This window comes from Syzygium oleosum, unplaced genomic scaffold, assembly GCF_021117445.2.
Source record: "Syzygium oleosum isolate NSW1041296 unplaced genomic scaffold, Sole_v2.1 Sole_v2.16, whole genome shotgun sequence".
Taxonomy (NCBI): Eukaryota; Viridiplantae; Streptophyta; class Magnoliopsida; order Myrtales; family Myrtaceae; genus Syzygium; species Syzygium oleosum.
The window spans coordinates 3,912,705-3,927,352 of record NW_026607500.1 but is presented as its reverse complement, the minus strand read 5'-3'; the positions used below and the strand labels follow the sequence as shown (position 1 = coordinate 3,927,352).

The 14,648-nt window shown below is 39.5% G+C and overlaps 1 protein-coding gene across 1 annotated transcript; it reads left to right on the top strand.

Annotated features, from left to right (window-relative positions):
* The first annotated feature begins 7,276 nt into the window (after positions 1–7,276).
* On the top strand, positions 7,277–11,743 carry LOC115671578 (disease resistance protein RPV1-like). The gene is made up of 4 exons (XM_030593210.2): positions 7,277–7,858; positions 8,211–9,303; positions 9,459–9,770; positions 9,855–11,743. The coding sequence occupies exons 1-4, from the start codon at positions 7,344–7,346 to the stop codon at positions 11,328–11,330; spliced, it is 3,396 nt and encodes a 1,131-aa protein (XP_030449070.1). The 5' UTR covers positions 7,277–7,343; the 3' UTR covers positions 11,331–11,743.
* Positions 11,744–14,648: the final 2,905 nt, after the last annotated feature.

Here is a 14,648-nt window from a genome sequence, read left to right as displayed (position 1 = left end):
GCATCTATCATTCCTAGTACGGACAATCAATTGGAAGGGATCACCGATGGCATCCATCAGACGCTGTCGATTCAAACTCCTTCTGCAGTTTTGCTTCTCCCAGCGCCAAGACAAGGTATTAACTTTGCTTTGCTTCGCATCATAATCCATTCCATTAGTATTATCAAATTAGATCTTGTGAAGGGGTTTCATTATCCGTTCCATCGCCTCCAGTGAGTCAAAGCTGTTGATTCGAGGTCCTCTCTGGCAAGGCAAAATGAAAACATTAACAAGCCTGTGATCGTTGGCATTCAGGAGCCCTCGCCGATGCATGTTTCTGCTGCTAATTTGTCGCCATCATCTCCTTGGCATTCATTGTCACAACCAGTGGATCAAACTGACGTTGGGGAATCTTCAAGTTCTGCCCAAGCCAAGGTTGCTCTTGAACAGGTCACAAGGATACAAAAGTCCAGGGTCACTAACTCCAGTAATGTTACATCTGAATCCTCGTTAGCATCTATCATTATTGACGAAGTGATTGAGGCTAAATGGACCGAGTTTCTCGAACTCTCCTAGGGTGGTTTTCCTTCGATTGCAAGTAACCCGATAATCACCAAGCGGCTTCTTTAGCGAATGAACTATGTGGTGGTGAAATCCGTTTCACAAAGTCTCCCAGGTCAAGAAACAATGTGAAGATCTCTTGGCTGACTTTCTTCATGGGATAGATACTTATCAACAAAACTGCGAAAGAATTGCTGTTCTGGTAGTCTCTGAAAAAACCATCGATATTTGAAAGAAAGCAAGATCGAAGATAGGAAGAAAAGGGTTTGGGAGAAATTCAATGTGTATTTTTTTATATTGTTCGATACTCAAAGTACATACTTATAATACAATGTGAAAAAGAATAATGGAAACAATATATTTTACAAATCAAATCCAATCCCATTGATCCTTGCGTAGCAATCGCAATCAATATAATATCGAAGATATCGCACATCTTCCAACAATATTTTCATAATTCCATCGAGGAAGTCTGTCATAGCTTGAAGATCAAACAAGATGCCCAGCAGACTTTGGTGAATGATCGGGTTGGTCTTGATGCTGAAGAGGCAGACCTTGAGAGACAATTGGCCGAAGTTCGAAATCAACAAAGACTCGTAGACATCCAGATGGCGAGAAAATATTGCATACCACTGTGATTTCACGCTGGCAAAATCCGAATCACTCATCGGGCAACACGTGTCGCCCGGGCCCCACTGCGTTAGAATTGAAATTTTGGAAAAAAAGCAAGGCTCTCTCTCTCTCTATCTCCTGTCTCCACTTTGTGCTTCTATTCTAGATTTTGGACTCTCGCACTGCTCACTCTCCCTCCTCCCGACTCACGCCTCCGACGAGTAGACTCCGTCGCCTCCGATGCTGACGCCTGTACCTCTCGACGCCAATGCTGACACCCTCCGCCTCGACTCGCTTTGTACCTCTCAACGCCTTGGCCCTAGCCGACACTGACGCCTCTGCCTCCACCTCCACCTTGACGCTATGTAGTTCTTGCCGTCTCCGCCGTCCGACGAACCACGTGGCCACCTCCGACGAAGTTGTACCATGTTGTCGCCTCCGACAAAGCGTACAGATTTGCTCCATATTTAGTGTAATTTTTGAAAGGTTAATATGAACTACATTGTGATATAAAATCTTAGTGCGTACATTGATTTGTTCCTTTGCTCCAAATTTTTGCTAACGTGGAATCACGGTGATATGCAATGTTTTCTCCCAAGATGACTCAGGTTGAAGGGGCTTTGGGGCAGGATACTGGTTCTTTTAATACACTGATGGGCAAGAAAAATCCACTCAACGAGGAGATGGCCAAGAAGCGACGCATCATAAATCAGCTTTTACTTGAAAATAGTCAGTTTGACCATATCATGTTAGCTTTCCAAAGAGAAGTCAGGGTATTTGTAAATAACATGTAATCATGATGCTGCCTTAATGAAATATCTCTTTGGTTTGTTCCTCTGTCTGACATTGATTTTTCAATTCGAGTATACATACTCATCCGATCAATCCCATCGTCGATCTTCTGCTCCGGTGCATGTAACTTCCCTTAACCCACATTAGTTACTAGTGGGATGCCGTAATCAATAAGACACTTCACGTTTTTCAAACGCCTGAAAGCCATCATTATATTGAAGCGGTAAATTTTGTGCTTTTAAAGACCATACCTTTCAACTTTTAAATTATCAATCATTTTGAAGAAACGTGTTACTGGAAATCTTTCAACTGATGACATCGTCCTCTGAGCAAAGACAGGTAATCATTGCGTCCATACATCCTCTGCCAATTGCTTTGAACTCAAAAGATAACTTCTTTGTATAGCTTGCTACATGGTCTTTTTTTTTCTATAAAGCATTGGGAAAATTTTAAATAAAAATTCGAAATGTACTCATTTTTTTAAATAAAGATTTAAAGTAGACTTTATTTTAAATAAAAGTATGAAGTGTCCTTATTTTCTCAAATAAGAGCCTAAAGTGGACTTTGTGTCAAATAAGAGTCTAAAGTGGCCCTGTTAATATCAAAGAACGGTTTGACCTCATTAGTTGTCAAAGGCATTTTCGTCTTTTAATTTTTTGATTTTTCCCTTTTTTCTTTCCTTTTTTTCCTTTTTCTGTTTTTTTCTTTCCATAAAAAAGCAGACTCAAAAAAGAAAAAGAAAAGCTAAACTTTAAAAAAAAAAAAAAAACTTGCACACAGGCCCTCCGCCCGTGCCAATCGCCCCGTCGCCGGTGGGGCGGCGATGATGGCCGGTGACCCTCGCTGACCAGAGGGGTTGGCCAGCAGGCCCTTGCCAGAATTAGGAGAGGGCCGCGACCCTCTCCCAGATTTGGACGAGGGCTGCTAGACTTGCGCAAGGTCAGTGGCCCTCTCTTGGTTCTGGCGGGGGCCTACTGGCCTTTGCTCTGGTCAGCGAGGGTCGTTGGCCCTCGCCGAGGTGCTGGCGACCCTACCAGCCATCGTCGTCGCCCTACCGGCGCCTTTTTGCCTGATTTTTTCTTTAAAAAAAACTTTTATCTTTTTTTTTTTTAATTTTTAATCTAATTTAACTAAAATTTATGTTAAAATTATCTTTGGATGAAAATGCCCTTGACCAACCCGAATATTTAGTCGGCCGGCGAGGCTAGGCCCTTATTTAAAACTGTTATAACTACTTCAAGCCGTTGAAAAAATGAGAGCATTTCAAGCCCTTATTTAAAAATTTTCCTAAAGCATTTAATAATGGCCGCCTATTGGCATGCTTCGACATGGAGGGACGTGCGTTCAAAGACACCTTTCCATTTCTCATTCGTCGGGGGTCTTATTGCTCCTATTCATGCACTTATTTTTACGAGGCACTATGTCGCTCTATCTCTCATTGATGCGGTTTGCCATCGAATTTATGTTACTTATTCATGCACATACCTCGATGCAGCATCATGTTTCCACTAGGGTTGTGCAAAAGAATCGGGAACCACCCGGAGCCGGACCGGACCGGCCCAAAACCGGCAATTCTCATGGGAACCAGTCCAATTTCCAGTTCCAATTTACTAGAACCGATGAGTATTGATCTGGTTCCCGGTTCTAAGCGTGGAACTGCCTACCCGTCCACCAGGAACGGACCGGACTGAACCTATATATAAATAGGGCAGGGCAAGTAAGGTTATGAAGGAAATGCAAGTTTTATTTGTTCTTTTTCCTTTTACTATTGCCAAGTTTGATGTGCTTCTTAGTGGACAAAGATCCACACTGAAAGTCATTAGACCCATTTGTGTTTAGCATATTGGGATTTGACCTAAGCATCTTGATATCCTGCTTACCAGCAAACTAAAATGGATTCATTGCTTCCATGTTTGGGGAAGAAGCAATCTTCGGAAGAAATAATATGGCAGACTAGTTCCATGGACCCACATCAAACATGGGACCAGTTCCATGGACCCACTTGGAAATCCGACCGGACCGACGGTCCAATTCTCAGGTGGATCCATGGAACTAACAAGCGGTTCTCAGTTCCAATTTTTTGGAATCGGTCCTAAGTGAGTGGTTCCAGATTTCAAGGTGGGAATTGCCCACCTAGACCATGCTCATCCCGAGTTTCCAAGTCGCCACAATTCTTCCTTAACTTCTTTTCCGGACACACGATCACCTCTCACTCATGGCTTCCTCTCCTTCTCAATCTGCTTTGTCAACTCCTCCTTCACTGAGGAATTTGTGGCAAACTGGAAAAGGTTGCTCGAACTTCTTTGCATCAAATATTACTATATTATTTCCAACCCTGATGCGGAGGAGGAAATCCTGGTGTTGCTAAAGGCAGTGGAGCTGATTGGTCTTCCTGTGCAATAGTTGGGCTTGAATGTTAAAACAAAAGCCCAAAGTCCAAAATATTATTTTGTCAAGCCCAGCCCAAACAAGTTACAAGAGAGGTCTTCTTCTTTCTTTCGGCAGTTGACGTCCGTGGAATAGAAGAAGGAAAAGAAAAAGGCGCCTGAGACAGAAGAGAAGAAAATGAGAAAAAGGGGAAGAAGAAATGGTTTCTCGCGTGCGCGCTCCAAGGATCTTGGCGAGTCAAATTAACTCCGTTTCACAGTGTTTAATAAGGATTCGAGCCCTTTGTTCGTTTAATCGGGGTGATTTTCAGAATTAGGGAATAAATTCGGGATTGTGTGAAATTTAAACTGCGAAATCCGATTTTGAAATTGTTAAGCTATGGAATTTCATGCATATCATGGATTAGGGCGTTGTGGAGTCTTGGGATTTGACGGGAGTTGATTTGAAATAATGATATGTTTTACTAGGAGATATCCGACTCTTTCAAGAACTCTTCCTATGAAGGCCTGGAAACTAGATTTTGACGATGGCTAACATTTACTTTATTCAAATGTTTCAATTGAGAAAGATCCATTATTTTACTGGAATTCCATGAGTCGATGCTCAACGCATCCAAGATCTTGGATCTATCAAGACTTTGAACTTCAACAAGATCATCGTTTTGTTTTTTAATTTCGATGGAACATTCATTCCATCTAAATATTCCAGGTCATCGAAAACAAACAAATTTGTACCCCTTGCTCCATCCAATGTTGTCCTTTCATATGTTTCATATGTTCATATAGGGAAGCTAGAGATGCGTTTCAAATATTCACTAAAAATTTGATTTGTTAATTGACTAAAAACAATTCTCTAGTCATTGCCTTCTTGTGGTCCTCGATGTATGTTCCCTAGTGGCCTTAACAGCTAACCCACTATTACTTCTTTATTGAAAAGTAATTACAGTGAACTCATATAATTGACGTAATAAAATAAACTGATTAATTGACCTTGACTTAGAAAAGTGCTGAGCCATTGCCATCTAATTCACAGCTTCTTCGACCAAAAATAAAATAAAATTCACAGTTCCAAGAGGGCCTTTCCTTTTCACTTCAAGAGGTCTTCCTCTACGCGCCCTTGGTCGTTGCATTTTAGGCATTATTCGGTGGCGGTTCTATCTTGGTGTTGAATGGAGTCGACCGACATGAGCTGATTTTATTAATCATTTATGCACCGGCAGTTTAGTTAGCACATGCTACGCATGAGACGATCGTTTAATGTTTATATTGTTGTCTTTTTGGGCCACGACATAAATATTGTATCTAAAAGTAAGGGGAAAAAGAAAGAAAGAAAAGGACGTAATACCTATGTTTCCACTATAATTAGATCACCATTATACTAGTCTCTAGATGCCAGGGACTCGAAAAAGACTTGTGAAATAGATTATCGGAAATAATATTTCTAGGAGTATACTTGATCATCGTGAGAATAGGAGATTTTCGTAATATTAAAAAAAATTACATGTCCCTTGAAGTAAAAGGGAAAAATTTTAGTTTCAATTAAAGTAGAAAAATAAAAGAAAACTTTTTCAAAAGAACGGGAAGATAAATGTCACTCATGGAGAGTGTCACATGTCAGCCATCCATTGAAAGTGCTTTAGTGCACTACTGTACGTTTATCAAATAAGATATATTTAGTGTATCTGATTTAGATCGATAACGAGACATATTTGATTTTACAAGCTTAACTCTAAGCTCTTAGAAATTGTGCTTTCAATTTTTTATCTAGCACGTCAAAAAATTCCTTTCCATTAACTTCTGAATTTTAATAAAGAAAATAACAATAGATTTAATCATGGGACGCTCATGTTCTTACTTATTTTCTTTAACTTTTGGTCTTACTATTTGTTAAATTAGACAACTTACCGGTCTTTGATGTATCTAACGGCAAGTCTAACTACGGCTAGTTTTGTCCTTTGGATGAGAATATGGACTTTTTTACGAGACATTTGTGCCACAAATGAAAGCTGGGGGCTTTTTTGGGAAAAGGCCTATGCCATAAAAATCATCTTTTATTTTTAAAGGGAAATGATATATTGATAATAAAAGAAGTATCTGGTCTCAATTTTTTTCAAAATCTTAATTTTAATAAGATATGTCGTTGTAATGTTATTATCTTTATTTTTACTTTATTGTGCATTTTTCCCATTAATATAAAGAACAGTACTAAGTACATTTTGTTCAATTAATCAAATAAGCCATAATATTCAATTTTTAGAGCTTCAAATTTTTATCCAAAATTTTTTATCCATTGTTTGAAGTATGAGCAAATTTTCCATCCAATGAACTTTTTATGTTGTTTTTCTTTCAAATCCGCATTTTAGGAAAAGAAAAAGGAAAGAATTTCTCTTACCATCAAATTAATAAGAATGCATAAAATCATCTTCACAACAGAAATATTTCACTATTAATCCATCAAATAATCGCTTGTACCGCTTGAAATGATTAGTAAATGAAAAATATTTTCATTATCGACAATAATTTATGTCTAAATATTTACGTAGCGATGTAAATATTTTTCGTTTATTTTAAAAAGTGGTCGATCGATTATTTCTAAGAAATTTTTTTTAAATAATTTATTTTTCGTAAAAGAAATTGAACTTTTAGCATGGAACACATGAATTAGCTATTATTAGTTGAAGGCTAGGAGCAGTGCCTCGTCCCGATTCTGGTGAATTTTATAATCAAATAGTTAATGAACCATTGAATAGAATAGGAATAAAACCGCGACTGAGGTGTGGAAAGTGACATGGTTTGACTCACCCAACAGTCATTGTTATCTGTTTATCGTCCGGTGGTTCTACTTGGAAGCCTCAACGGATCTGGTCCAGTCCAAGGAACCCTTTAACAGTAGAAATTCCGCACAGACGGAGCGTCTACTTCTCCAATAATCAACCGGGCCAGAGTGTGGCATCGTCAAGAGTCTGTCCGAGGAAATCTTCCGTGCATTTGTCGTCTGCTTTCCGGCTGCAAATGTCGAAAGAAGGTCCTCACGGCAGTTGGAGCTCAGCATCATCGGCTCCGGTGACAGGAAACAACTTTGACGTGTTCCTGAGCTTCAGAGGAAGCGACACCCGATATGGATTCACCGATGTTCTCTACAACAGCCTCACTGGTGCCGGGGTTCGCACCTTCAGAGACGAAGAAGAGCTTTTCGAGGGAGAGTACATCAAGAAGCAGCTTCCTGAGGCAATCAAGCTGTCGAAGATCGGCATCCCCATCCTGTCTAAGGGCTATGCCTCGAGTAAATGGTGCCTCCGAGAGCTGGCTCAGATGGTCGAGTGGCTCAAAGATGGAATGATCATCATGCCGGTCTTCTTCCACATCTCGGCATGGGATGTGAAAATGAAGAATGAGGAGGGAATCTACGCCGCTGACATAAAGGCACACGAGAAGAAAGGAGTTGACCAGGATACGATCCAGAAATGGGTGGATGCCCTCAAAGAAGTGACATCTTTGAAAGGGCGGCAACTGAACGATGATAATGGGTAAGGTTTAAGGATCTGTAACTAATTCTGCTTTCTTTCCTTTTCTGCATCCCGAACCAATAATTTTAATGGACAATCCTCCATTTGGTCTCGAAACGGCACCATCACTGTTCCAGAATAAGGGTCTGTCAAGGGTTGTGATGGGCATGGCCCAGGGTCAATCTGAGTTTTTCTTTTGGGGGTTGGCTGATGGGTCACTCTGAATTGACTGGGAGACACTCTGTTGCATATGTGCCAAGCGTTCGACATTTCAGTCACATTCACCTTTCATCAGTTTCAGATCCTTATCCACAGTTAGTGTCCATAACGTCGTGTTCTTTCCTTCTTTCTGAAACTTTTGACTGTTTTCTAGGCAAGGAGAATTCGCAACAATGATGGTCTCAAAAGTTATGAAGAAATTGAGAAAGGCTAAGCTCAATCTGTCCGACAAATTAGTCGGGATTGAAGACCACTTGACTAAGCTGAGAAGAATGTTGGATACTGACTCTAGTGACGTGCTGATGATTGTCATCTCCGGCATTCCGGGCATTGGCAAGACAACCCTCGCAAAGTCTCTCTACAATGATATCTGCCACCTCTTTGATCGTTGCAGTTTTCTTGGCGATATTCAAGAAACTTCTGCAAAAAAGGGTCTTGTAGCTTTGCAAAATCAGTTGGTTTCTGACATCATCCGAAGGGACTTGGCAAACTTCTACTCGGTGGAGGAAGGAGTTAGCTTCCTCAAAGATAGATTCAGCACACTGAAAGTCCTCATCCTTCTGGATGACTTGCATGAGAAGACGCAGCTTGAAGCATTGGTTGGAAGTCTCAATTGGTTCGGTTCAGGGAGTAGGATCATTATCACAACCAAATATAAATTAGTTCTCAGTGGGCGTGAAGTAACAGAAACTTATGATGTCACAGAGATGAATCATGGCGACGCTCTAAAACTTTTCTGTAGACACACCTTTGCAAAGGATTGTCCAGAACATGACTATGATGATCTCTCTGAAAGAATTGTGTCCGCTACTGGAAGACTTCCATTAGCTCTTGAGCTCGCAGGTTCACACTTGTCTCTGTTTCGGGATAAAAAAGAAGTATGGGAAGCTCTGCTGGAAAAGTTAGAAAAACTACCTGACGATGATGTCCAGAAGAAGTTGAAGATTCATTATGAACTATTAAGCAGTTCCCAACAGCATATTTTGCTCGACATAGCTTGTTTTCTTGTAGGAGAGGATAAAAGAATAGCATCTTACATGTGGAAGGAACTTGACTTGTTCCCTTCTCTAGAACTCGAGAAGCTCTGTCTCATGTCCATGGTAAAGATTGGAGATGACAATAGGATGTGGATGCATGATCAGCTGAGGAAGCTTGGCAGGCAAATTGTTCAAGACAATCGCACGAAACATGGGAACAACAGTAGACTATGGACCACTGAAGCTCGGAAGATTTTTAAACAAGATGAGGTAAGATTTGACATTTCTTTTTTAGTCTGTCTATTGAATATTTAACTCTCCTTGTTTTGATCCCTTTAGGAAAGAGCAAAACACATATGTTCCTCAGTTCACTTCTGTATCGGGGTTACACTGGCTTCTGTCTAACAATGGTGTTTGACCAACAGAGCCAAACGAATGTTGAAGCTCTGTGTCTTGACATGGTTAATACTAAACAAAAACACATGGATGATCGATCACAGACCTGTTTGACTGCTGACGAATTTAAAAGAGTACCAAATCTCCGTCTCCTCATTTTGGATCACTTTGATAGTAAGGAGGAGGATTTTAGGAATCTTCTTTCGAAGTTACTTTGGCTCCGTTGGCACGGTTGTCCGAGAGCTTTTAATGTAAAAAATTTGAATTTGGAGGACTTGGTCATTCTCGATTTATCGTGGAGCAAGGTAACTGAAGGTTGGGAGGGTTGGAAAAGTATAAAGGTAGCTCAAATACTTTGCATTTCCGTTTTCACTTGAACACTTACTGCAACATTAACAGTTTCTGTCTACTTGTATTGTTTGCAGTTGTCAAGGAATTTGAAAGTCTTAATTCTCAGAGGCTGCGTTGACTTAATACAAACTCCAAACTTCTCTAATTTCAAGGCTTTGGAGATGCTGATTTTAGAATATTGCTCTCATTTGGTTCGAATTGACCCATCGATTGGTCAGTTGCAACGTTTGCAAATTTTAGATTTGAAATTCTGCACTGACCTCAGTAACTTGCCCAGAGAACTTGATTCTCTGGAAGCTTTGAGAGAGCTCCGACTTGACGGAACTTGTATAGAAGATATTCCGGTCTCCGAAGATATGAAGCATCTGAAAACTCTCAGCGCCTGCAACTATAAATCATTGGCACAAGTATCTAGTGAAATTGGTGATATAAAATCTCTAGAATTTCTTTCGATGGATGGCTCTGAACTTACCACGCTCCCAGATTCGATTGCAAGGCTAGAAAAGTTGAAACAACTGTCTTTGAGGGATTGTCGGTTGATGTGGAAACTTCCAGACGCCATTGGAAAATTGACATCATTAGAGAAGCTGAATCTCTCGAGTACAGGAATAGATAAATTACCACGTGCCATTGGTAATATGCAAAATTTGAAGATGCTGAAAATGGACGGAAGTTTCATTAGAAAGTTCCCTCAATCTATTGGAAAACTGGAGAAGCTTGAGGAGATTCATGCGTCACGCTGTAGGAGTTTGGAAAAAATTCCTGAGGAGATCAAAGACTTGTCTCGTTTGAGAATTTTGGTGTTGTCACATACCAATATTCGCAGCCTACCAGAGAGCATCTGTAGTCTTTCCCATCTCCAAAACCTTGATTTATATGGCTGTGACAATCTTCATAAGGTTCCTCTGCTTCCCTCTAGTTTAGCCGCTTTGCGTCTCACTTATGACTCAAGTAAATTGAAGTCTTTGGATATTTCGAATCTGACCAATCTCAAAGAGTTGCACCTTGCCAATTATTTGGAGGAGGCATCTCCCGGCACAGACGGAAATTTGATGGTGGAGCCGCTCAGCCTTTCTGGGATTGGCGAAGTGACAAAAGTTGAGACCTTGAAATTGTGCCTCTCGGGCTTCACTGCACTACCGGAAATGGGTGCTCTTTCACAGCTAAGGAAGCTTGATCTTCAATGTCCAGACCTGCAACATCTCCCACAACTACCCAAAAGTTTGAAAAAACTGACCCTTCATGGCTGCAAATCCTTAAAGACATTGCCGGAGCTTATGTATCTCAAGTCTTTATCTGGATTGGAGCTCCTCTCATGTTCAGTAATGGAAATCCAAGGACTTGGAAATCTCTCATCCTTGGTAGCCTTGCTTATTTCTCACTGCGAGCTGGTAAAGTTAGACGGCCTCGAATGCTTGACATCCTTGAGAACATTGACCATCTCACACTGTGATTCCCTTCGAGGACTGCCAGATTTGTCGAACTTGAAGCAGCTGAGAACACGTAATATCCAACATTGCAAGAACATACCTCAAAAGGACAGGCTCTAGTATTCGAACTCTCTAGAAAGGCCAGATATTTGTGAAGTTTGTGGTAGGCCATTGATCTAAATCAGGACTCGAGAGAGATCCATTTTATGCTTCCTCGAGCAAGTCTGAAGTTTCTGAGGCTGATGTGCATTCTAAAAGTTCGTGCATGTTTACAATTTAATGATGATCCATGAGTTCCACTTCCGTTGTTCAGACTTCCTTGTAACTGGAATGCTTTCTTCTCTAATGTTTCTTTTTTTCTTTTTCCTTCTTTAGAGAATGCAATATCTTTCCTTCATGAAGTAATTCTCAACAAGGCCCAGCAATTGCTTGGTTTACTTTTCTTGCCATGAAGAGAATATGTACTGTTTCTGATGACTTAGAATGCAATGCATACTACTTAACAGTTCAACTTCATTGTCCCGTTTCACAAATATTCAAATAAGTGCATGAATCAGCATTTCTGAACTTCCAAATCATTCTGGTCATTGGTGTTCTTAATTTCTTCCATCTACCTGACCGATTATTGTTGATAAGATAATATGCTCATATATTCAATATACATGGAGTATTCGCTAGCGGGAGTATTGAAATGGAAGAAATAACTGGATGGGCAGTAATCTCTGGCCAATTTTTCTGCCCAGTGATGATGAATAGAATAGTCATCTGCGAATGCGATGCAGAAAGTCCAGATATATGCTCGTACACCCCATAAATAGACATTACTGGAAATAAAAAAGTCACCATGGCATGCACTTTTTATGTGAGTTATTTATGCGATTAATGAGAGGCACCCGACAACCCTGATGATCTATATGATCATAGGATGGAAAATTTCAAAAAGAATGATGAGGTGATGTTACTGAACATCATCTGGCATTAGTTTGTCTTTTCTTTTTCTCTTGAAAAATTTTGTATACAAAGTATTTCATCTACTCAGATGAATATCGTTTGACTAGCTTGAGTGCTTTTCGGGTACTCTGAAATATCACTGCAACCTAATGTCTTGGGCTAAACGGCCGACTTAGGCTGAGCAGCAGGTAAAAATGCCGCATCATGAATTGCCCCGGATTATGATAGCAGATTCCACGATGGTCCTGCCTTCCAGAATCAAATAAAATGCGTCCCTTTGTTGCCAGGCTAGATCAAACAGAAGATTCAGATGCTGTGAAGGGACTTGCATACATCACAGTACCCGATTACTACAGTTTCCTTCTTGGCCTCGAGTTCCCGATACTGAAGACCGCCCTGCGAAATCTTATTTTGACATTGATAGTGGTTTAAGGAGCGAGGCTCAGCTTCACTCAAAGTACATCTCTTTGTCACATAGTTGATCTTTACTTGGGCCTTTGCATGATTCAGGCATCTGCGTTTGATATTCACATCTGTCTTGTTTCATTGGATGATCCAAGCCTAAGAATGTAGCATCTCTGGATTTTTATTTTTCGTTTTTGGATACAACCATCATCAAGTATCATAACTTTTTCTATCCTTCGATTATCTGCTTAGCGAAAATTTGGAAGTTTTTTTTTTGGCCTTTTTTTCCTCTGTTCTCGTTATAATAGATTAGAAAAGTTGCACATATATTGCATGCAAAAAAAAATATGAATTCCATTCCAAGTATATGTTTCTGTGAGGATAGAGTTTTACTCTGGCTCTATTCGTTTCACAGAAAACAACTTCCACGAAAATGTTTTCCGTATTTTCTCGCGTTCTATTCACGGAAAATAAATCAGTCAAGGAAAATATTTTCCACCAATGGAAAAAACACATTCAAAAGTGAGGAAAATATTTTCCGCTTTCCCGAATGTGGAAAACATTTCCCTTCATTATTCTTTTACCTCTAGACCAAGTACTTTCTTTCACCAAACACCTTTTCCTTTTATTTTTTTTTCTTTTCTTTTTTTAGAAAAATTCGAGTTTTTAATTATTTTTACTTTTATTTTTAAATATTTTAACTTTTCTTCTTTTTTTTTCCTTTTCTTTCTTTTTTTTTTCTTCTTCCTCAGCCGGTCGCTGGCCATGGGGAAGTTCGAGCCTCGTCTAGCTTGCCAGATGTAGTGAGGCCCAAGCTTGCCCAACCGGCCACGGGCGAGCTTGGGCCTTGCCAAATCCGGCAAGCTGGGCAAGGCTCCTTGAGGTCGCAAAGCCTCATCAACCTCTGGCAACCTCGGGCGAGGCTCAAGTTTGCCTATGGCCAATCGCCAACTATGTCGTGGCCGGCGACTGGCTAAGAAAGAAGCAAAAAGAAAAAGAAAGAAAAGAAAAGAAAAATAATTAAAAAATTTGAATTTTTTGGTAATTTTTCCCAGAAAATAAAATCAGATACCAAACGATGGAAAATATTTTCTAGTTTATTTTCAAATTTCAGCCGAACAATAGAAAATATTGTCATTTTCTTTGAAAATGGCTTCATGAAAATAATTTTCCACAAACGTCATATTTTCAACGAGGACGAAGCCTTTCTTTCTACAAAATTTACTCACACACTCATTGGGCTTGCTTGAAGGGGCTCCGTCATAGTATGATTATGTGTTAAATTTTAGTGTTTCATCATGTGCTTAAAGTATTAGTATTCGTTTTATTAATAAGAATTATTTCTCTTTGATTTTTTAGGATTGTTAATTTTCGAATTTATATCAATATTACTTTATATACTACGATGGACGATTCTCTTATGTAAGATATCATGAATATATTTTTGAAAATATGCTACTTTATGGACACATGATTATGTAACTATTTGGTTGTAAATTATGTAGCTTTGACATTACAAATTCAAAATCTGTTTTAGGAAATACGTGGTTGGATATATAACTATATATGTAATTACACATGACTAAGTACAACAATCTTTTTTGCGATGGTAAGTTTGAATTCTATAGTTAATCTAATTGCCTATTTCAAATTGGATACTTCTCCGAAATAAAAGGATGGAAAATGTTTTTCTTAAAATATTTAATGTAACACGTATTATATATTGTCATAATTAATATGTAAAACCAAATGAGTTAGCTAAAGCACAATTAAGGGATCATCTTGAACAGATAGCCGCCACAATGACAAAACATTGGATGGTCACAGGTGATTTTAATGATGTTATGTTTCCAGACGAAAAGAAAGGGGTGCACCAGTCCATGCTGCAAAATGTGCTAGGTTTAGAGAGTGGGTTGACAAATGTTGTCCAATTGATCTTGATTGGGTGGGAATGAAATTTGCATGGCGTGGGCCCAAGGGGAATGGATACAATCGACTATTCAAGCTCCTTAACAGAACATCATGTAATCTTTCTTGACGTTTTTTATTTGTTGATGCGATAGTACTCGTACTACCAAAAGT